At 43.5% G+C, this 22,329-nt stretch overlaps 1 protein-coding gene across 3 annotated transcripts; it reads right to left on the bottom strand.

The window, feature by feature from the left end:
* Positions 1-1,908: 1,908 nt before the first annotated feature.
* Positions 1,909-21,918, bottom strand: LOC117373692 (mitochondrial carrier homolog 1-like). 3 transcript variants are annotated; one of them, XM_033969779.2, is made up of 12 exons: positions 21,670-21,918; positions 21,356-21,440; positions 21,088-21,194; positions 20,865-20,924; positions 19,539-19,596; positions 12,785-12,836; positions 12,232-12,291; positions 11,855-11,948; positions 11,673-11,720; positions 7,500-7,567; positions 5,715-5,790; positions 1,909-4,987 (listed from the first exon to the last, which is right to left on the bottom strand). In XM_033969779.2, the coding sequence occupies exons 1-12, from the start codon at positions 21,823-21,825 to the stop codon at positions 4,913-4,915; spliced, it is 939 nt and encodes a 312-aa protein (XP_033825670.1). In that variant the 5' UTR covers positions 21,826-21,918; the 3' UTR covers positions 1,909-4,912. The 3 variants fall into 3 exon arrangements, with proteins under 3 accessions (XP_033825670.1, XP_055079168.1, XP_055079170.1); XM_055223193.1 differs by lacking the exon at positions 7,500-7,567 and having other exon boundaries at positions 1,915-4,987; positions 21,670-21,907; XM_055223195.1 differs by lacking the exons at positions 7,500-7,567; positions 11,673-11,720 and having other exon boundaries at positions 1,915-4,987; positions 21,670-21,907.
* Between the last annotated feature and the right edge of the window lie 411 nt (positions 21,919-22,329).

Raw genomic sequence — 22,329 nt, 5'->3', positions numbered from 1 at the left:
ACCTGAGAAAATTGTCTTAACTTCTTACCTTATAGATGCTGAGCAAGCTAATGCCACAATAACAATATTTTATCAAGAAATTATCCTGCCCCAATCTCGTATTTCTACAGGCATGGTTGGGATTTGAAGCATTACAAGAGGACATTTGCAGATGATTCGATAATGGAAATTATGGTTACTCTTTTTGGAGAAAATGTATAGACCAAATATATGTTGTTTTAGTATTACTATTATTACTTTTATATATATATATATATATATATATATATATATATATATATATATATATATATATATATATATATATATATATATATATATATATATATACATACACACACATTCTGAAAAGAAGGTAATAAATTGTATTTCTGATTTCTGATGAAATGAAATCATGGTTTCAAATTGGATGAATTGTACAGCCTTAAGCACATGTCTGTCCGAGGCACACTGTATCCTGATGTGGTTACATTTGAATGGGCTGTTTGAATGGAGCCTTGTGTAGATGATACTTCACCTTTGTAGAGTCACGGGTTGGATAAAGCTTTTACAATGAACTGGTGGTGTGATGTGATGTGACGATGCCTTACGCCCAGAGACAGATTTTCCTATTGATTACATTGTATTGTCATTAGACATATCTAAAAGGTAAATGCACAAATGTTGACTGGATCCAACAACTCACTGTATTACAACACAAATCTGAATCACAAATGAATGAATAATGACTATAGTGTAGCGCTTTGAGAGGCTTTGACAAGCCTGTAAAGCGCATTACAAGTGTAAGGCATTATTATTATTATTAAATCTGTATTTTATCAATTTTCATTTTAGCTGTCCCCATAATTAAATCTTATTGGCCTGTAGAATGTTGTGATATCACCTGAAACCCATATGTTGGGTTCACTTTATGCAATTTTGTCAGAAACTGCCAATATTAGAGGCACTAAGTTACTTTTCTGATGGTCCACCACATTCTTGTCTCCATGAAGATGTTACTGCTTTTCCAGGAAAGTTACACGTATGGCATATATGAAGTCAGCTGTCAGCTGGTGAGGAAAGAACATCTCACCCTCTACCACAAAGTGACATAATGCAGGATTGTAGGTCAGAATGTTATGGTAACAATCAAAAAGTAACTGTTTATGCATGGTTTATGGTTAATATCTGTTAATTACTGAGTCTATCCACATGAAACAAAAATTGGTGCAAAGTTCAATGTTTCCTTCAAAAACCTGACTCTACTGTAGTGTAGTGCATGCCATTGAAATTATGACATCATCGAATTGTACAACGTGAACACAACCTATAGGCTCTGTGAGTACTATAGGTGTTGGATGTCTACTTTCATCCATGTTGGACAGTTTTATAACCTTGTTCATGTGATTGCCTCGACTTGGCAGTCACAGCTTTGTTTCATTATTTACAATTCTGTCCATTGTTGTAATTTTATTAAAGAATGACTGCATGAAAACAAGGGATTTGAAAAGCTGAAGTAACACACAGTCAAAGAGTGAAATCAAAATGCATAATCTACACAGAACGCTGTGGGTTCAAAAGTAGTAGTGTAGTAGTAGTGGACCAAGTTACTCAAGTAAGAAAATGCTATTTGGAAAAACTACAACTCGCATTTGAGTAACGTAATCTTGATGTAACATCTGATCTAGAATCTGATGTAATTGGAATATTTAAAAAGATTTTTCAAATGGCTTAAATAATTTATTTCAAGAAATCGTTATACTGTAAATTAAATTACTCAAGTAGAAGTAAAAGTATGGTGTTTGAAAACCACTGCCAGAAATACAATTTTATAAAAAAAAAAAACAACAACAAAAAAACAAAAAAACCCAAAAAACTAGCAAGTATCACTGAGTACTACTCACCTCTGAAGATTTCTTCTTTTTTTTTCAATATTTTATTTCATTCATTAAAACAAAACAAATCAATGCAACATATCTGCATACAGCATTTCAGCTTTTGTACAATTATGATAAATGAATGAAAGGGCACAGAAAGAAGCAAAACCTTATAATATCTGCCCCTTATCAACTCTGACTCTTATTCCTTCCAGTGTGTTGCACTGTTACATTATACAAAATCAAACTTAGATGCACAGCTACTTTACAAAAAAAACACAAAATCATCCTGTCACATAGCAGTTATATACTTTCTTAATAATGATAATTTCAAGCTTTTCTTAAACATATAAATGGACTTGGATTCTTTAATATTACTTTCAAGACTGACTCCCTTGATTGAAATACATCTTTCCTTTGGTTTTGTTCTAAACTCTGGCTTAGAAAATAAATCAGTTCCACTTACCGTAAATTTCGGATTATAAGCCGCTACTTTTTTTCCACGCTTTGAACCCTGCGGCTTTTACAGCAGTGCGTCTTATATATGGAATTTTACTGGATAACGGCCCCTGGGGGGCGCTCTCTAGCTGTAAACGTAAAAGTGAGACAGACGTGGGGAAAGATTCTGCTCTGAAGAATTCACTAGTTTTGATTTTGAACGATCATTTTGCGCATCATGAAATGGATATGATGCAGTTTTTAAGATAAAGAAACAGAAAGGAAACAGAGCAGGGGTCGGCCTTTAACACGCAAAGAGCCATTTGGACCCACTTTCCACATAAAATAAAACACTGGGAGCCGCAAATACTTTTTGACATCTAAAATGAAGATAACACTGTATAATAACAATAATGTAACGGAATAATGTAGGTTTTACTTTCACGGACAAGCCTTCTACACGTGGCAGATAAATATGGCAAAAACAACTTAAGTGCATTAAAAAAATACAACTCACCAAACCGCTGCATCATGCATCGCGCTGATTATGTGATTATGTCTACTCTACTCCGCAGTTTCTTTAAAAAAACAACAACAAAAAAACTCGTAGCGTATCATTTAATCCCAGGTGCTTATTCTCCATGTGCCAAAGCAGTTTTGAAGGTTTCATTGCCTTATTTGCTTTTCCCGTATGTTACGTAGAGCGGACTCTGTGCGTGAGTCACCTGCAGCGACAAACCCAGATTTTAAGTAGGCATTGTCTGTTAAATTTATCTTTCTTTTTCTTGGAGGTCGTAGTCTCCTCTTCTGGCTCCTCAGTTGTCCTTTTCCCCTTTGTTAAAAAGATCTCCAAAGACTTTTGTTTTGGCTCATTTTCACTCGCTTGTGGCTCTACTTTTGTGCGTCGTGTCTGATGTGTTATACGTGATACGTCACCGCGGAGACAAGAGCAGATAATAAACTTATCACTACATCAAATAGATTTCTGTGGCGATTTCCAGCAGGATTTTCATGATACATCTACGGACGAGCTTATTAGTGTGTCATTAGGGACGGGCCAAAGTTGCTCCTGACCCCTGTGCACAGCGTCTGAAAATCAGGGCTCTTTACGCAGGACTGTGAGCTGTGTCTGTGTTAGTTCCCAAGCCACGCAGAGCCGCAGTATAAGGCTGAAAGAGGCGCATACGGCTCCGGAGCCGCGAGTTGCCGACCCCTGAAATAGAGCCACTGCACGTAAGCTCGACATCAATGAATCCAACTTGGTCAATGTAAAAAGACGGCAAAAGTTTTCAGAGGAAATAAAAGCAGATTTTCCGTGTTGGTGCAGCTTTATTTTCTAAACCTGCAGATGTGTTCATCCCGTGTTGTTGTCGTGTTGGTTCCAATTTTCAGGCACAGTTTAAAAAAAGCGTGTCGGTGCACCGTCTTTCTGTGTAAATATCTCATGTTACAATATGAAAACCTGCGGCTTTTATTCAGGTGCGGCTTATATATGTACAAAATTGATTTTCTCTTCAAATTTAGCTGGTGCGGCTTATATCAAGGTGCGCTCTGTAGTCCGAAATTGGTAATTGATATCTACTTTCTCTCTTTAGGAATCTATTTTGCAACTTCTCTGGTAAAACTTTTTGATGAGCTTTATACGTGGATTTGAGAATGCTATATTCTACCAATTCGTTAAATTTCAACATTTCTAATTGAATAAAAATTGGATTTGTATGTGCCCTATTTCTGAAATAAGATTGACATTTTCAGCGAATGGGGTAAAGCAGGGGTGTCCAAACGATGGCCCAAGGGCCAAATGTGGGACTTAGGCCTCCTTCTGAATTGGCCCAAATAATCTTTGGGAGTTCTTATTACTGCTAATTTAAGTGTTTATACCATCAAATCATTACTAACAAACATTAGAATGTAAAGTCAATGTACCAAGCCTTATCACAAGGTATGTGGGCTTCTGTGAAAAACACCCCTGAGGTAAAGAAACCAAATATTCTCTACTTTAATTTGATATTAAGCCCTCAGGGGCAACTACTTTTGTGATTTGGGGCTTTACAAAAATATTGAACTAAACATTTTCATTCCAAATTGGAAAGCTGGAGCTCTGCACGCTGTCACACATGAGCCTAAAACTGAAATGCACTTTACAAAATGTCAATCATCAATAACAGTATGACACAGGCGTCAGGGGCAGAGGCCTTGAGATATAGAGCTCCACAGTCCTACCTGCTCTGGTTCAAATCACATTTCAATTCAAATTTCTTTTAGAAAAAAAATCTGAGACCATAAACTGAAAAGTCATGAATACATATGATTTGTAAAAAAAAAAAAAATCATGTGTCATACGAGCTTCAAATATTAGAATTTTTCAAAAACATGAATGCCATTTCAGTTCCAGAACAAGAGAGGGCTTCGAGTCTTGGAATCGAGCAGGGCTGTGGAGCTCTGGTCACTGGCATTAAAAACACAGCTGTCCCATGCACGGGTAGACCTATCTGAGCCAGCAACACTACTGTCCACAGACTTATTCAAGGGTGTGGAGGGAGGGCCGAACAGTTTCACAGTGCAGGACCTCAGAGTGAAGATGGAGAGCCTGGCACAGAGCAGCAGCAGCAGAAGGCTCAGAGCTCCACAGCAGCTATCACACTGGCAGGAACCCGGCGGAAGAACAAGCTGGAGCCTCTGAATAGGTTTCCCTAAAACACAAGACACACTCTGACACTTGGGCCGATCTAATGAAGTTTGATAAAAGAACTAACTCAGCCGCTAATAGAGCTGCAAGTGCATTGTAATCAAATAAAAATTATAATTTAAATTGAATTTAAACATAATTGAAATTAAATTTTTAAGCATCGTAATTTCCTTCTTTATTTGTGAGGCTGACCAGTCATAGGTCAGCACTGTGGTTTGGGCGAAAGTCAGTGTCAAACTCACCAAAGCAAACATGGTGACGCTGACAGACATACTTCAGCCTATTTTTGTAAAAAAATACAGACTTAGAGATTTAGTTTGTGAAAAACATGCAGAGGGAAGCACTTGTGCATTTGTGGACAGGGAAGATGTCTGCATTTCTCTCAACTGGATTTAACTTAAGTTTGATTTTTCCCTTTGTTCCACTGTTGTGACCAATCAATGTGAAATACTTGTTTGAACGCTCTGATCATTGGTTCCGATCGCTTTCATCGTGACCTATCCCAGATTGATAGGTCACGCTGTGTAGCCCACTGGATATAACTCTATCCAGAGGGCTACACATATCACTTTGGCGTGAGCCAGGTTAAGGAGTCAGGTGATCCATGACAACTCTGAGGTTGAATGTTTAAGTAATCATAACATTTGTCAAATTTTCTTTGGTTGGCAGATACAAGTTTGACATAATCTGTTTTGCAGAGGTCAAGTTGCTACACATGTAGAAGACTGTACCTGGCTGCACAGGTGGCTCCAGCAGTGCAGCCATGACTTGAACACTGGGGAATACGGAGGAAGACCAGCGGCCAGACTGTAACACATATACACACACATAATGGTCACCATGACAACACAGCACAGGGTCATGAGTCAGGGGGATGTCAGAGAGAAGCTTATGTACAGTTGAAACCAGAAGTTTACAAACACTATATAAAAAGACATACACTTTTTTCACTGTCTGACATGAAATCAGACTAAACTTTTCTTGTTTTAGGTCTATTAGGATGACCAAAGTTATTTATATTTGCTAAATGCCAGAATAATGAGAAAATTATTTTTAGACAATTTTTCATTACTTTCTTCAAAGTCAGAAGTTTACATACATTTAATTAGTATTCGGTACCATTGTTTTTAAACTATATGACTTGGGTCAATTGTTTTGGATATCCTTCCACAAACTTCTCACAATAGTTGGCAGGAATGTTAGCCCATTCCTCCTGATAGAACTGGTAAATGAGCCAGGTTTGTAGGTTCTTGTTGAGATCTTTTATTGAGATCAGGGCTTTGTGATGACCACTCCAAAACATTGACTTTGTTATCCTTAAGTCACTTTGTAACCAGTTTGGCAGTATGCTTCAGATCATTGTCCATTTGGAAGACCCATTTGCGTCCAAGCTTTAACTTCCTGGCTGATGTCTTGAGACGTTGCGTCCGTATTTTCACATAATGTTCTTTCCTCATGATACCGTCTATTTTGTGAAGTGCACAAGTCCCTCCTGCAGCAAAACAACTCCACAACATGATGCTCTCAGGCTTGCAAGCTTCCCACTTTTTCCTCCAAACATAACAATGCTGATTATGGCCAAACAATTCAATTTTAGCTTTGTCAGACCACAGGACATGTCTACAAAAATTAAGGTCTTTGTCTCTGTTAGCAAACTGTAATCTGCCTTTTTTATGTTTCTTTTGGAGTAAAGGCTTCTTCCTGGCAAAATGGGCTTCGAGCCCATGTCAGTACAGTACTTGTTTCACAGCTTCAGCCAGCATCTTTACAAGGTCTTTTGTTTTTGTTCTTAGTTTGACATGCACATTTCAGACCAAAGCACATTCATCTCTGGGACACAGAACCTGTCTCATTCCTGAGTGGTATGATGGCTGGACATTTATACTTGTGTATAATAGTTTGAACAGATGAATGTGGCACCTTCAGGCATCTGGAAATTGCACCCAAGGATGAACCAGACTTGTGCAAGTCCACAATTCTCTTGCTGATATCTTGGCTGTTTTCTTTTCACTTTCCCCTGACGTTACACAATAGAAGCAGTGTGTTTCAGGTGTGCCTTCAAATACATCCACAGTTGTGTCTCTAATTAACTCAAATGTTGTCAATAAACAGAATCTGAAGCTTCCAAAGACATATCATCATCTGTGTTTTCCCAAAAGTGTTTAAATCTTACTGTATGTAAACCTCCGACTTTAAACAAAGTAATGAAAAATCCTTCTCTCATTAATCTGACATTGTGCCTTTTTTTTAGTGTATGTAAGCTTCTGTTTAACTGTATCTGGTGGTGTAGATACATAAACTGGGATTTATTTAATATTAAATTTGTTTTATTTTTGTGTGAAATCTACAGGTTATAATTAACTGTTTTTAACTGGAAATCCTTTTGCTACTTTTGTAGTAAACTTCATTTGTATACCTTGTATATCTGCACTTGTTATTCTTTATTGGGACTAAATAGTGTTAATTGTCCAATAACTCAACCCTAATCCAGAACCTCCCAATCACAGTACACTTACCCACAGTCGTTTAGCGCCATCAAGTCAGCAACTAGAGTGAAAGGGTACCTCAGCACATTCACCGCTATCTGTGCCAATGAGAATACATGGCATAAGCACAGGGCACAGCGCACAGCATGAGCACAGGGCACAGTATAAACATAGGGCACAGCATAGACACAGCACAGAATGAGCACAGGACACAGCATAGACACAGAGCACAACATAGACACAGGGCACAACATAAGCACAGGGCATAGCATAGACCAGACATGGGCAAACTACAGCACGGGGCCAGACATGGCCCTTTGGGCTTATTAATACGGCCCGCCGAACGTGACCAAATTATATTAAAATAGGTAAGGGTAAACCTTGTTTACAGTTTTTCTGCTGTGTTTATTTAACTGAAATTTAATAAATTAATTTAATGAATGCATTTGGAAAACAATTTGTACAATGAGCCTAGCACATTCATGCTTTACTAAATGTTACAGGCCAAATCTCTAATTTAATATATACATATACAGTATATATCGTGGCCCAGCCTCTTTGTCAAATTTTAGAACCCACTGTGGCCCGTGTGTCAAAAGGTTTGCCCACCCCTGGCATAGACACAGAACAGATTGTGCACAGGGCACAACAAAAAACACAGGGCACAAGGGACAGAATAAGCACAGGGCACAACGTAAGCACAGGGCATAGCATAGACACAGAGCACAGCAGAAGCACAGGGCACAGTATAAGCACAGGACACAGCATAAGCACAGGGCACAGTATAAGCACAGGACACAACATAAGCACAGGGCAAAGCATAAGCAAAGGGCACAGCATAGACACAGGACACAGCATAAGCACAGGACACAGCATAAGCACAGGACACAGCATAAGCACAGGACACAGCATAAGCACAGGGCACAGCATAGACACAGGACACAGCATAAGCACAGGGCACAGCATAAGCACAGGGCACAGCATAAGCACAGGACACAGCATAAGCACAGGACACAGCATAAGCACAGGGCATAGCATAGACACAGGACACAGCATAAGCACAGGGCACAGCATAAGCACAGGGCACAGCATAAGCACAGGGCACAGCATAAGCACAGGGCACAGCATAAGCACAGGGCATAGCATAGACACAGGACACAGCATAAGCACAGGACACAGCATAAGCACAAGGCATAGCATAGACACAGGACACAGCATAGACACAGCACAGAATGAGCACAGGACACAGCATAGACACAGAGGACAACATAGACACAGAGCACAACATAAGCACAGGGCACAACATAAGCACAGGGCACAACATAAGCACAGGGCACAACATAAGCACAGGGCATAGCATAGACCAGACATGGGCAAACTACAGCCCAGGGCCAGACATGGCCCTTTGGGCTTATTAATACGGCCTGCCGAACGTGACAAAATTATACTAAAATAGGTAAGGGTAAACCTTGTTTACAGTTTTTCTGCTGTGGTTATTTAACTGAAATTTAATAAATTAATTTAATGAATGCATTTGGAAAACAATTTGTACAATGACCCTAGCACATTCATGCTTTACTAAATGTTACAGGCCAAATCTCTAATGTAATATATACATATACAGTATATATCGTGGCCCAGCCTCTTTGTCAAATTTTAGAACTCACTGTGGCCCGTGTGTCAAAAGGTTTGCCCACCCCTGGCATAGACACAGAACAGATTGAGCACAGGGCACAACAAAAAACACAGGGCACAACGTAAGCACAGGGCATAGCATAGACACAGGACACAGCATAAGCACAGGACACAGCATAAGCACAGGACACAGCATAAGCACAGGACACAGCATAAGCACAGGACACAGTATAAGCACAGGACACAACATAAGCACAGGGCAAAGCATAAGCAAAGGGCACAGCATAGACACAGGACACAGCATAAGCACAGGACACAGCATAAGCACAGGACACAGCATAAGCACAGGACACAGCATAAGCACAGGGCACAGCATAGACACAGGACACAGCATAAGCACAGGGCACAGCATAAGCACAGGGCACAGCATAAGCACAGGACACAGCATAAGCACAGGACACAGCATAAGCACAGGGCATAGCATAGACACAGGACACAGCATAAGCACAGGGCACAGCATAAGCACAGGGCACAGCATAAGCACAGGGCACAGCATAAGCACAGGGCACAGCATAAGCACAGGGCATAGCATAGACACAGGACACAGCATAAGCACAGGACACAGCATAAGCACAAGGCATAGCATAGACACAGGACACAGCATAGACACAGCACAGAATGAGCACAGGACACAGCATAGACACAGAGGACAACATAGACACAGAGCACAACATAAGCACAGGGCACAACATAAGCACAGGGCACAACATAAGCACAGGGCACAACATAAGCACAGGGCATAGCATAGACCAGACATGGGCAAACTACAGCCCAGGGCCAGACATGGCCCTTTGGGCTTATTAATACGGCCTGCCGAACGTGACAAAATTATACTAAAATAGGTAAGGGTAAACCTTGTTTACAGTTTTTCTGCTGTGGTTATTTAACTGAAATTTAATAAATTAATTTAATGAATGCATTTGGAAAACAATTTGTACAATGACCCTAGCACATTCATGCTTTACTAAATGTTACAGGCCAAATCTCTAATGTAATATATACATATACAGTATATATCGTGGCCCAGCCTCTTTGTCAAATTTTAGAACTCACTGTGGCCCGTGTGTCAAAAGGTTTGCCCACCCCTGGCATAGACACAGAACAGATTGAGCACAGGGCACAACAAAAAACACAGGGCACAACGTAAGCACAGGGCATAGCATAGACACAGGACACAGCATAAGCACAGGACACAGCATAAGCACAGGACACAGCATAAGCACAGGACACAGCATAAGCACAGGACACAGCATAAGCACAGGGCACAGCATAAGCAAAAGGGCACAGCATAGACACGGGACACAGCATAAGCACAGGACACAGCATAAGCACGGGACACAGCATAAGCACAGGGCACAGCATAAGCACAGGGCATAGCATAGACACAGTACACAGCATAAGCACAGGACACAGCATAAGCACAGGGCACAGCATAAGCACAGAACACAGCATAAGCACAGGACACAGCATAAGCACAGAACACAGCATAAGCACAGGACACAGCATAAGCACAGGGCACAGCATAAGCACAGGGCATAGCATAGACACAGTACACAGCATAAGCACAGGACACAGCATAAGCACAGGGCACAGCATGAGCACAGGGCACAGCATAAGCACAGAACACAGCATAAGCACAGGACACAGCATAAGCAAAGGGCACAGCATAAGCACAGGGCATAGCATAGACACAGTACACAGCATAAGTACAGGACATAGCATAAGCACAGGGCACAGCATAAGCACAGGGCACAGCATAAGCACAGGACACAGCATAAGCACAGGGCACAGCATAAGCACAGGGCACAGCATAAGCACAGGGCACAGCATAAGCACAGGGCACAGCATAAGCACAGGGCAATATGCTGTACTCATGTACAGCATATGATTCCAAAATTAGATTCTAGCTGATTTCAAGTACCTTTGTTTTTTCAGTGACTCTACTGTATTGATATTTTGCAGCTGATGTCATCAATATTCCCTGGGGGTGTGATGTCAACTGTAGGCTCTGCTCTGTCTGAAGCTCTGTAACTCTAGTTAGACTTTAATCTGATCTTCGTTTGAAAGAGCTGATGTATCTTAAACAAGCTTCTCACAGGCAAAATTCCAGTCACAAGCTAGCTAGCCTTAGACAACAGTTTTTCAGTTAGTCACTCACTTTTGGGTGAAAATCAAACACCTATTACAGGCTCTTGAAAATGTCCCATTTAAATCCATTTTGGACTTTTTTTTTTAGTTCTTAAACTATTTTAAAACTTTTTTGACTATGTTTGCTAATGTGTGCATTGTGTCTCTATGTAAATTGCTGAACATTCTGCCACTTGCATACAGGCAGAACACCCCCAGCATGATTTCACTGCAGTGTCAATATGCAGTAGTGTTTCCTCACTGACAGTGCAGTGTTCAATTATAACACAAGACACTTTTTTGCATTTTCCAACTATCAACTATACAAAAATGTATAACTGTCCCATAGCATGGTTTTGCTAGAGCAGTTGTGTGGCTTACGTTCATGACAAACTTGGTGTAGCTCCTAATGGCAGAAGCCTGACTGAACTGGAACAAAAAGCACAACAGGGTCTGGTGGGCTCCTAGTGGGGTACTCACCTCATGGTACAAGACACAATATTCTTATAATAACAGAAATGCTGCTGATATCATAAATACAAGAGTGAAAACCTGAATCGTACCGTGTCGTCTTCAGCATACGTGTTGATGAAGTGGCATAGCAGGTTGTATCCCCACAGGTATAGCAGTTCCCCCAGCACATGTGGCACCAGGCCCCTGTACAGAACACACATATACAAAGGCTTTTATAAAGAACAGACACGTCCAGAGGCCCCTATACAGCAGACATGTACAGGGGCTCCTATAAAGCACACACATGTACAGGGGCTCCTATACACCACATACATGTACAGAGGCCCCTGTACAGAACACACATGTACAGGGGCTCCTATACAGCACACACATGTAAAGGGGTCCTTATACAGCGCACACATGTACTTATACAGAGGCATGTGTAGATCACACAGGGGTCCTGCTCCACACACACACAGGTACTCACACATAGAAGCCCGCCAGCCCTTCCTCTTTAAAGATCTGCACCATACAGCTCAGCATCCCACTACAACAAGAGTATTCATCTGTCAGAATAGGCTGGAGGACAGGTCAGAATTCTGTGGTGGAATTCTCTGGTTTATGATCAATAGCCATAATTACTGAACCTATCAGCGTCTGGCAGAAGGTTCAGCGTCTCCGTCAGTATAAATAAACAACAGTAAAATATTTTTGTTCAAAATGGTCTCAGAAAGTGATGAAATTAATTAACCCCAAAGACATGACTGTTGTTAGTTGAAAGTACTTTAAGCCATAGGATTAATATGTTATGATAATAAGTATGATATGATAATAACTCAATAAGTATGTGGAGCCAGTCACAAAAAATAATGATAAGGTTCAACATTTGTGGATCATAAATTTGAAGATTTATTTCAAAAACATAGTTACATAGGCCCCACCCTCCATCTAAAAATTTCAAATTTTAGAATGTGAATGCAGCCTTTTGTACAGGCGAAGTCATTTTTAAATTACTTTAAAACAGAAAACTATATGTTTACCTGTATTTAACTTCTCTGCCGACAAACTGAGCCATGCACCGCACTGAGAGCACTGTAAGAGAAGAATGGTCCAAAAGTGAGTGGTATGATAGCCAGACGTTTTTACGTCTGATTGTTTGAACAGATGAACTTGTCACCTTTAGGCATCTGGAAATTGCACCCAAGACTTGTGAACAGTTCTCTTCCTGATATCTTGGCTGAGTTCTTTTGACTTTCTCATGATGTTACACAAAAAAGCAGTGTGTTTCAGGTATGCCTTCAAACACATCCATAGGTGTGTCTCTAATTAACTCAAAGGTTTGCAATAAACCTATCAGAAGCTTCCAGACATGACATCATCATCTGGGCAGCTTGATGAGCCAGACACGTGTTCTGTCTGAACAAAGAAGCATCTGGGACTGTTTGGAACTTTTATGGTGGGTGACACTTGGTAAATTCAGACTGATATCTCTGTATACAACTGTATTTTTATACAAATTTCATTTATTTATTTGACTGGGACAATGCATGTTACTTGGGAGTGTACTTGGACAATAAACTGGACTGGAGCAGAAACGTGGACGCAGTCTATAAGAAGGGCCAGAGCCGCCTCTATTTCCTGAGGAGGCTGAGGTCCTTTGACATCTGCAGGACGATGCTCAGGATGTTCTATGAGTCTATGGTGGCCAGTGCCATCATGTACGCTGTGGTCTGCTGGGGCAGCAGTCTGCGCGTGAGGGACACAAATAGACTCAATAAGATCATCAGGAAGGCTGGTCATGTTGTGGGGGAGGAGCTGGACTCTCTGACTGTTGTGTCGGACAGGAGGATGTTGACCAAAGTCAGGACTATTCTGGACTCTCCCCTCCACCCCCTCCACGAGGTGTTGGCCAATCTGAAGAGCTCGTTCAGCCACAGACTGTTACTGCCACGCTGCTCCACTGAGAGACACAGGAAATCTTTCCTGCCTGTCGCCATCAAACTGTTAAACTCTGTTCTGTAACCAAACACTTCAATATTCCAATATTCCATTTTGTACATAGATGTAAATAGTGTGTGATTTTTGTGAGATGATCTATTTATTTATTTATTTTGTTATTTTTATTCTTAATTCTATCCTGTGGTTGTGGCATCGGTTAACTAAGAGAATTTCCCTTCGGGGATCAATAAAAGTGATTCTGATTCTGATTAATGGGCAGACATGATTCAACATGAATGTAAACACACCAGATTATAGCCAAAGGCTGTTGTCCCAGAGGCTGGGGTCACAAAAGGGTCAAAATAAAATGAAACAGGCCTGGACCAAAATGATGGTACCCCTAGAAAAGACTAATGTGACCAAAGGGACATGTTAATCCAAGGTGTGTCCAATAATTAACATCACAGGTCTTGTAATCAGTCAGTGGGCCTATATATAGGGCTACAGGTCGTCACTGTGCTGTTTGGTGACATGGTGTGTACCACACTCAACATGGACCAGAGAAAGCAAAGGAAAGAGCTGTCTCAGGAGATTAGAAAGAAAATTATAGACAAGTAAGCACTTTGGTTCAGTTTTTGCTGTTGTAAAGTGCTATACAAGTGCTATACAAGTGCTATAAAAATAAAGTTTGATTGATTGATTGAAGTATGTTAAAGGTATAGGCTATAAAACCATTTCCAAGCAGCTTGATGTTCCTGTGACTACAGTTGCACATATTATTCAGAAATTTAAGATCTATGGGACTGTAGCCAACCTCCCTGGATGTGGTCGCAGGAGGAAAATTGATGACAAATCAAAGAGACGGATAATACGAATGGTAACAAAAGAGCTCAGAAAAACTTCTAAAGAGATTAAAGGTGAACTTCAAGCTCAAGGAACATCATTGTCAGATCACACCATCCGTCGCTGTTTGAGCTAAAGTGGACTTAATGGGAGATGACCAGGGAGGACACCATTGTTGAAGACAAATCATAAAAAAGTCAGACTGTAAGACAAAAATGGAACTTTTTGCCAAGGCACATCAGCTCTATGTTCAAAGACGGAAAAATAAAGAATATCAAGAAAAGAACACTCTCCCTACTGTGAAACATGGAGGAGGCTCTGTTATGTTCTGGAGCTGCTTTGCTGCATCTGGCACAGGGTGTCTTGAATCTGTACAGGGTACAATGAAATGTCAAGACTATCAAGGGATTCTAGAGAGAAATGTGCTGGCCAGTGTCAGAAAGCTTGGTCTCAGTCGCAGGTCAGGGGTCTTGCAACAGGACAATGACCCAAAACACACAGCTAAAAACACCCAAGAATGGCTAAGAGGAACATTGGACAATTCCAAAGTGGCCTCCTATGAGCCCTGACCTAAATCCTATTGAACATCTTTGGAAGGAGCTGAAACATGCCGTCTGGAAAAGGCGTCCTTCAGACTTGAGACAACTGGAGCAGTTTGCTCATGAGGAGTGGGCTAAAATACCTGCTGAGAGGTGCAGAAGTCTCATTGACAGTTACAGGAATCGTTTGATTGCAATGATTGCCTCAAAAAGTTGTGCAACAAAATATTAAGTTAAGGGTCGCATCATTTTTGTCCAGGCCTGTTTCATGAGTTTGTTTTTTTAAATAATTCTGTTGAAGCATGGTTGAAAAGCAATGTCTGACTTTCATTGGTTAAATTTCATATAATTTTTTATTTATTATTACTTTTGTCAAATTAAAGTTATTTCTGTGGCCATTGTGAGTTTTTCTTTCATTAACTAATGGGTACCAACAATTTTGTCCACGTGTGCATACCCACCCTCTTCATTTTTTGCCCATATATGCAAATATGCCTCTATGGAACAGTTAAAATCACATTGCTATAATAGGTGAGTGCATGTTTGGTTTGACCATAACCAGTTTTTCATTTGAGCTTCAAAAGAACTGTACGCGGGACATTCTCTCTGGGTTACCAGGAGACTATTCCACAGGTTCCCACCTTGGACAGATAATACATTCTGACCAAAGGTGGTCCATCTGATGGAGATCGGCAGGTCACATCTGGTGGTAGCTCACATGGTCCTTGCTAAATTGTCTTTATATTTAATATACGCCTTTAAAGGTGTTGGTGCAAGGGAGTGTAGGACCTTATAAATTAGGAAAGTTCTTTTATGGTTGACCATGTTGTTAAAGTCCCCTCCCCCGAACCGCCACCTTAACGTGGTGGAGGGGTTTGAGCACCCGAATGATCCTGGGAGCTATGTTGTCGGGGGCTTCATGCCCCTGGTAGGGTCACCCATGGCAAACAGGTCCTGGGAGACGGGTCTGACTAAGAGCGGTTCAGAAGCCCATCATGAATAGAGAAACAACGAGGCCAGTTACGTCGCCCGGACTGGCGTTATCGGGGCCCCACCCTGGAGCCAGGCCTGGGGTGGGTGCTCGGCAGCGAGCGCCTGGTGGCCGGGCCTTTCCCCACGGGGCCCGGTCAGGCCCAGCCCGAAGAAACGACGTGGGGCCGTCCTCCCGTGGACCCACCACCTGCGGGAGGAGCCATGAGGGGCGGGTGCGGAGAGATCCGGGTAGCAGTCGAAGGCGGGGACCTCGACGACCGGATCTCTGGACATGGAGACTAGCTCTGGGGACATGGAATGTCACCTCGCTGGGGGGGAAGGAGCCTGAGCTTGTGCGGGAGGTTGAGCGTTACCGGCTAGATATAGTCGGCCTCACCTCCACGCACAGCTTGGGCTCTGGAACCCAACTTCTTGAGAGGGGTTGGACTCTCCATTTCTCTGGCGTTGCCCGCGGGGAGCGGCGGCGAGCTGGTGTGGGCTTGCTCATTGCCCCACAGCTCAGCCGCTGCGTGTTGGGGTTCACTCCGGTGAACGAGAGGGTCGCGTCCCTGCGCCTTCGGGTTGGGGACAGGTCTCTCACTGTTGTGTCGGCCTACGGGCCAAACAGCAGTGCAGAGTACCCGGCCTTCTTGGAGTCCCTGGGAGGGGTACTAGACAGTGCACCAACCGGGGACTCCGTTGTTCTCCTGGGGGACTTCAACGCCCATGTGGGTAACGACAGTGACACTTGGAGGGGCGTGATTGGGAGGAACGGCCTCCCCGATCTGAACCCGAGCGGTGTTTTGTTATTGGACTTCTGTGCTAGTCACAGCTTGTCCATAACAAACACCATGTTCGAGCACAAGGGTGTCCATCGGTGCACATGGCACCAGGACACTCTAGGTCGGAGGTCGATGATCGACTTTGTTGTCGTGTCATCTGACCTCCGACCGCGTGTCTTGGACACTCGGGTGAAGAGAGGGGCTGAGCTGTCAACTGATCACCACCTGGTGGTGAGTTGGATCCGCTGGCGGAGGAGGAAGCCGGACAGACCTGGCAGGCCCAAGCGTATTGTGAGGGTCTGCTGGGAACGTCTGGCGGAGCCCTCTGTCAGGGGGGTCTTCAACTCCCACCTCCGGGAGAGTTTCTCCCTGATCCCGGGGGAGGTGGGAGACATGGACTCCGAGTGGGCCATGTTCTCCACCTCTATTGTTGATGCGGCTGCTCGTAGCTGTGGTCGTAAGGTCTGTGGTGCTTGTCGCGGCGGCAATCCCCGAACCCGGTGGTGGACACCGGAAGTAAGGGATGCCGTCAAGCTGAAGAAGGAGTCCTATCGAGCCTTGTTGGCTCGTGGGACTCCTGAGGCAGCTGATGAGTACCGGCGGGCCAAGCGTGCCGCGGCTCGGGCAGTCGCAGAGGCAAAAACTCGGGGTTGGGAGGAGTTCGGGGAGGCCATGGAGGAGGACTATCGGACGGCCTCAAAGAGATTCTGGCAAACCGTCCGACGCCTCAGGAGGGGAAAGCAGTGCTTCACCAACACTGTTTACAGTGCGGGTGGAGAGCTGCTGACCTCGACTGGGGATGTTGTCGGGCGGTGGAAGGAATACTTTGAGGATCTCCTCAATCCCACTGTCACGTCTTCCGAGGAGGAAGCAGAAACTGGGGACCCAGGGGCGGACTCGTCCATCACCCTGGCTGAAGTCACTGAGGTGGTTGGCAAGCTCCTCGGTGGCAAGGCTCCGGGGGTGGATGAGATCCGTCCTGAGTACCTCAAGTCTCTGGATGTTGTGGGACTGTCTTGGCTGACACGTCTCTGCAACATCGCGTGGCGGTCGGGGACAGTACCTGTGGAATGGCAGACCGGGGTGGTGGTCCCTCTGTATAAGAAGGGGGACCGGAGGGTGTGTTCCAATTACAGGGGAATCACACTCCTCAGCCTTCCCGGTAAGGTCTATTCCAGGGTGCTGGAGAGGAGAATCCGACCGATAGTCGAACCTCGGATTCAGGAGGAGCAGTGTGGTTTTCGCCCTGGTCGTGGAACACTGGACCAGCTCTATACTCTCCATCGGGTCCTCGAGGGCTCATGGGAGTATGCCCAACCAGTCCACATGTGTTTTGTGGATCTGGAGAAGGCATTCGACCGTGTCCCTCGTGGTGTCCTATTGGGGGTGCTCTGGGAGTATGGGGTCCGGGGCTCTTTGCTAAGGGCTGTCCGGTCCCTGTATGACCGGAGCAGGAGCTGTGTTCGCATTGCCGGCAGTAAGTCAGACCTGTTCCCGGTGCATGTTGGACTCCGCCAGGGCTGCCCTTTGTCACCGGTTCTGTTCATTATATTTATGGACAGAATTTCTAGGCGCAGCCAGGGGCCGGAGGGGGCCTGGTTTGGGAACCACAGGATTTCATCTCTGCTGTTTGCAGATGATGTTGTCCTGATGGCTTCTTCGAGCCAGGACCTGCAGCAGGCACTGGGGCGGTTTGCAGCCGAGTGTGAAGCGGCTGGGATGAGAATCAGCTCCTCCAAATCCGAGGCCATGGTTCTCGACCGGAAAAAGGTGGTTTGCTCTCTCCGGGTGGGTGGTGAGTCTCTGCCCCAAGTGGAGGAGTTCAAGTATCTCGGGGTCTTGTTCACGAGTGAGGGAAGGATGGAGCGTGAGATTGACAGGCGGATCGGTGCAGCGTCTGCAGTGATGCGGTCGCTGTATCGGTCCGTTGTGGTAAAGAAGGAGCTGAGCCGGAAGGCGAAGCTCTCGATTTACCGGTCAATCTACGTTCCTACCCTCACCTATGGTCATGAGCTTTGGGTAATGACCGAAAGGACAAGATCGCGGATACAAGCGGCTGAAATGGGCTTCCTCCGCAGAGTGGCCGGGCGCACCCTTAGGGATAGGGTGAGGAGCTCGGTCACACGGGAGGAGCTCGGAGTAGAGCCGCTGCTCCTACACGTTGAGAGGAACCAGCTGAGGTGGCTCGGGCATCTGCTCAGGATGCCTCCTGGACGCCTCCCTAGGGAGGTGTTCTGGGCATGTCCCACCGGGAGGAGGCCCCGGGGAAGACCCAGGACACGCTGGAGGGACTATGTCTCTCGGCTGGCCTGGGAACGCCTTGGGGTCCCACCGGAGGAGCTGGAGGACGTGTCCGGGGTGAGGGAAGTCTGGGAGTCCCTGCTTAGACTGCTGCCCCCGCGACCCGGCCCCGGATAAGCGGAAGAAAATGGATGGATGGATGGATGGATGTTGTTAAAGTCCAATAGTCCAATAATACTTTTTCAGAACGTGACAGTGATGGTGGGAAACAGGTTTTATATCAAGTATTTTTAGGCCTCTTTTGTAGAGGTTTTCAATGGTTTTAAGTGTTGTGGGGTAGGCAAGAGACCAATTCAAGATTGGGTCCTAGACTACATCTGTGCGTAGACAAGGAGCAGTGTGTAGTTTTCTGTGTCCAGGCTCACTATGAGGAGCCCACAGGTACAGGTAAGAGTGTGCAGAGCAAAGACAGGACGCACCGTGGAAAGGGTGACAGGCCACTCTGGACAGACATCGCACCAGCATCTCATGTGAGGTCTGCGCACAAGCAACAATGGCTTTAGAGGACAGAAGCCTTTTACACAATTTGAGGAAATACATGTATAATGTATAAGCAGCTCATAAGGTCAAAATATGTCTGCTGATTGCTGTCGGCATCTAATTACAAAGTATTTTATTGTTCGATAATCAGAAAGTACATGGTTAGCATGTTAATCTGTTGTGTTCTGACACAAACGGACCATGACTTTCTGTGTCACTCACTCTTACCTATCAGAAGTGCAGCGGATAAGATTGGGTCCTAGAATACATCTGTGTGTACCACTCTTGTGAATGAGCTCATCGTGGTGAATAATTAGGGTATTCTGAATGCATAAGATAAGTGATGAATAACTTTGGGTCACTGCAAACTGTGTAAAATTAACTAGTTCTGTATTTCATGTTTTTAGGACTGTAAATATCTGGTACAGTGCCTTTAACAAACAGTGGAGACTAAATGCATGGTTTTGCTGCAGGGATGTAAAAGCCTAACAGCTACAGACCCTCATCTCCAGCTTTGTAAATAAACCACTGCCAATAATCTCTTGATTTAGAAACAAATGACAGGAAAAAGTAGCATTTCTCCTAAACTTCTCCAGAGACCTCCACCACAAAAGTCTTTGAAAGTGCATGAAAGGTCATATCTTCTGCTCCTCAAAGCAGTGCATGGAGTATACAGGTAGTACACAGGTAGTACACAGGTAGTAAACAGGTAGTACACAGGTAGTACACAGGTAGTACACAGGTAGTACACAGGTAGTACACAGTTTAGTTTACATTTATCATCTGTGCAGTATTGAACGAGGGTTGTCAAAAGTATAAAAATCAGATACTAATCAATACTGAAACTAGTATCAAAAGTAGATACTCATTTGAGCAAGTATCAATACTAAAAATAAAGCCAGAAATTAACTTATGAATAGCTTTTGAAGTATAAGACAAGTATAGTAAAAGTATAAGACAAATAGACTAGTATACACCTATGCACCACTATGTAATCTACCTGGACCACTAAGGGATCACACAGATATAAGGCCACATGGGAATATAACAGAAAGTACTGTTATTTAATGTTGAAAATAACATTTGATTGTCTCTATTGTCTTTTTGGTGTGTTTTTAAAAAATATTCATTTATTATAATCGTAGTATCGGAATCAGTATTGTAATTGAGTTTGAAATTTTAGTATCATAACAACACTGATACTGAGTTGACCAACAGGTACATGAATGACTAGAACAGTACCATGTTAAACATTTGATACTCACATCTTTGACCAGTGCCTTGAGTGAGGTCTCCTGCTCCTCTTTGGCACTTATCAGCTCCATCTGACAAACAGCACAGGGCACAGATGTAGTTCATGTCATACGCACTGAGGGTCCACTCTACATTCATACGCACTGCAGGTGCACTGTACATAATGTATTGCTCAACCATCATTAAAATATGGCTTAAATAAAATGGACAAATTTGTGGACATAAGTGCAGTACCTGTTTGACCTTCCTCTTGACCACAGTGGACACAGCACAGCAAACAATGTGAGGGGACAGGCCTCTAAACAAGCCACATTTACCATCCACCTGGAGGATGTGCTGTGCTGAGATACACAAAGCCAAATGTTAGTCAGACACATGTACTATTCCACAGAACACTCACACACAAACACATAACATTTTACTACACACACATGCAACATTCTACCACAGATATACATGAGGTTTCTATCACATAAACATGCGTACACAAACACATGCTCACCATAGGAGAAGAGCCCGGGCAGGTACAGCACCTTGCGTCCAAACAAAGTGGTGCCCCAGGTGGGGGGCAGGGGTTCGTGTCCCACCTGCAGCACAAACAGATTCACACTACAACACTGAGCAGAGAGTCTGTAGGTGACAGGAGTATGTGCATAAATACAGTATGTTTGTAATTGTGCAAACACACAATAGTCTGTGGTGGAAGTTGAGCTATGTATTTCAACATAAATAATAAGTATTCTGTTATAATTCTGTGTGAGTTAGGTAAATTCTGTGTCCTGTATATACTTGATATACTGAGCTTACGGTCCTCACCTGGATGAGCAGTTTGATATAGATGACCGGGTGTTGGATGGCAGTGGCCCCGGCTCCGAGTAGCACCGCGGCGGACAACACCTCCGCTGGGCTCGGTGTCTCCTCTCGGTCCACATCGGACACTTCAGCACCGGCCTGGTTCTCCGGAGGGTCCATTTAACTCATGGGTTTCGCTCAGTGCGGTAGAATCACAGCTGTTCATGTTTCATCGCGACTGCAGCGCTCCGGAGCTGCGCCATGGCTGTGCGCAAAAGACCTGTACGCATGCGCCTGCGCGTCAAAACAAACAGGACGGAGCTTTTGTATACGTCATACGCACTCCTGAAAAAATATTATAATAATATTATATTATAAATATTTTCTTTAAAATATGTTGGTATTTCTAAATTATTTATGTGTAAGTTGTAAATACAATAATAAAACATGAATACAGTGTCATTTTTTGTTTACTTGGAACAATTGGTGGGGAAAAAAACAGCTCTTAATAATCTTTTATGTCCGATCACTATATATAGCTATGGAAGCCTATGGAAGCCCGTTTCTATGGAAGCCCGTTTCCGCCATGAAAAAAAAAATAAAAGCCCCACAGAAAGTCGAAATTACGAGTTTTAAACTCGTAATTAGGAGTTTAAAACTCGTAATTATGAGTTTAAAACTCGT

This window comes from Periophthalmus magnuspinnatus, chromosome 7, assembly GCF_009829125.3.
Source record: "Periophthalmus magnuspinnatus isolate fPerMag1 chromosome 7, fPerMag1.2.pri, whole genome shotgun sequence".
In the NCBI taxonomy this organism is placed as follows: domain Eukaryota; kingdom Metazoa; phylum Chordata; class Actinopteri; order Gobiiformes; family Gobiidae; genus Periophthalmus; species Periophthalmus magnuspinnatus.
The sequence above is the reverse complement of the archived record's forward strand: the minus strand, read 5'-3'. Positions and strand labels throughout refer to the sequence as shown.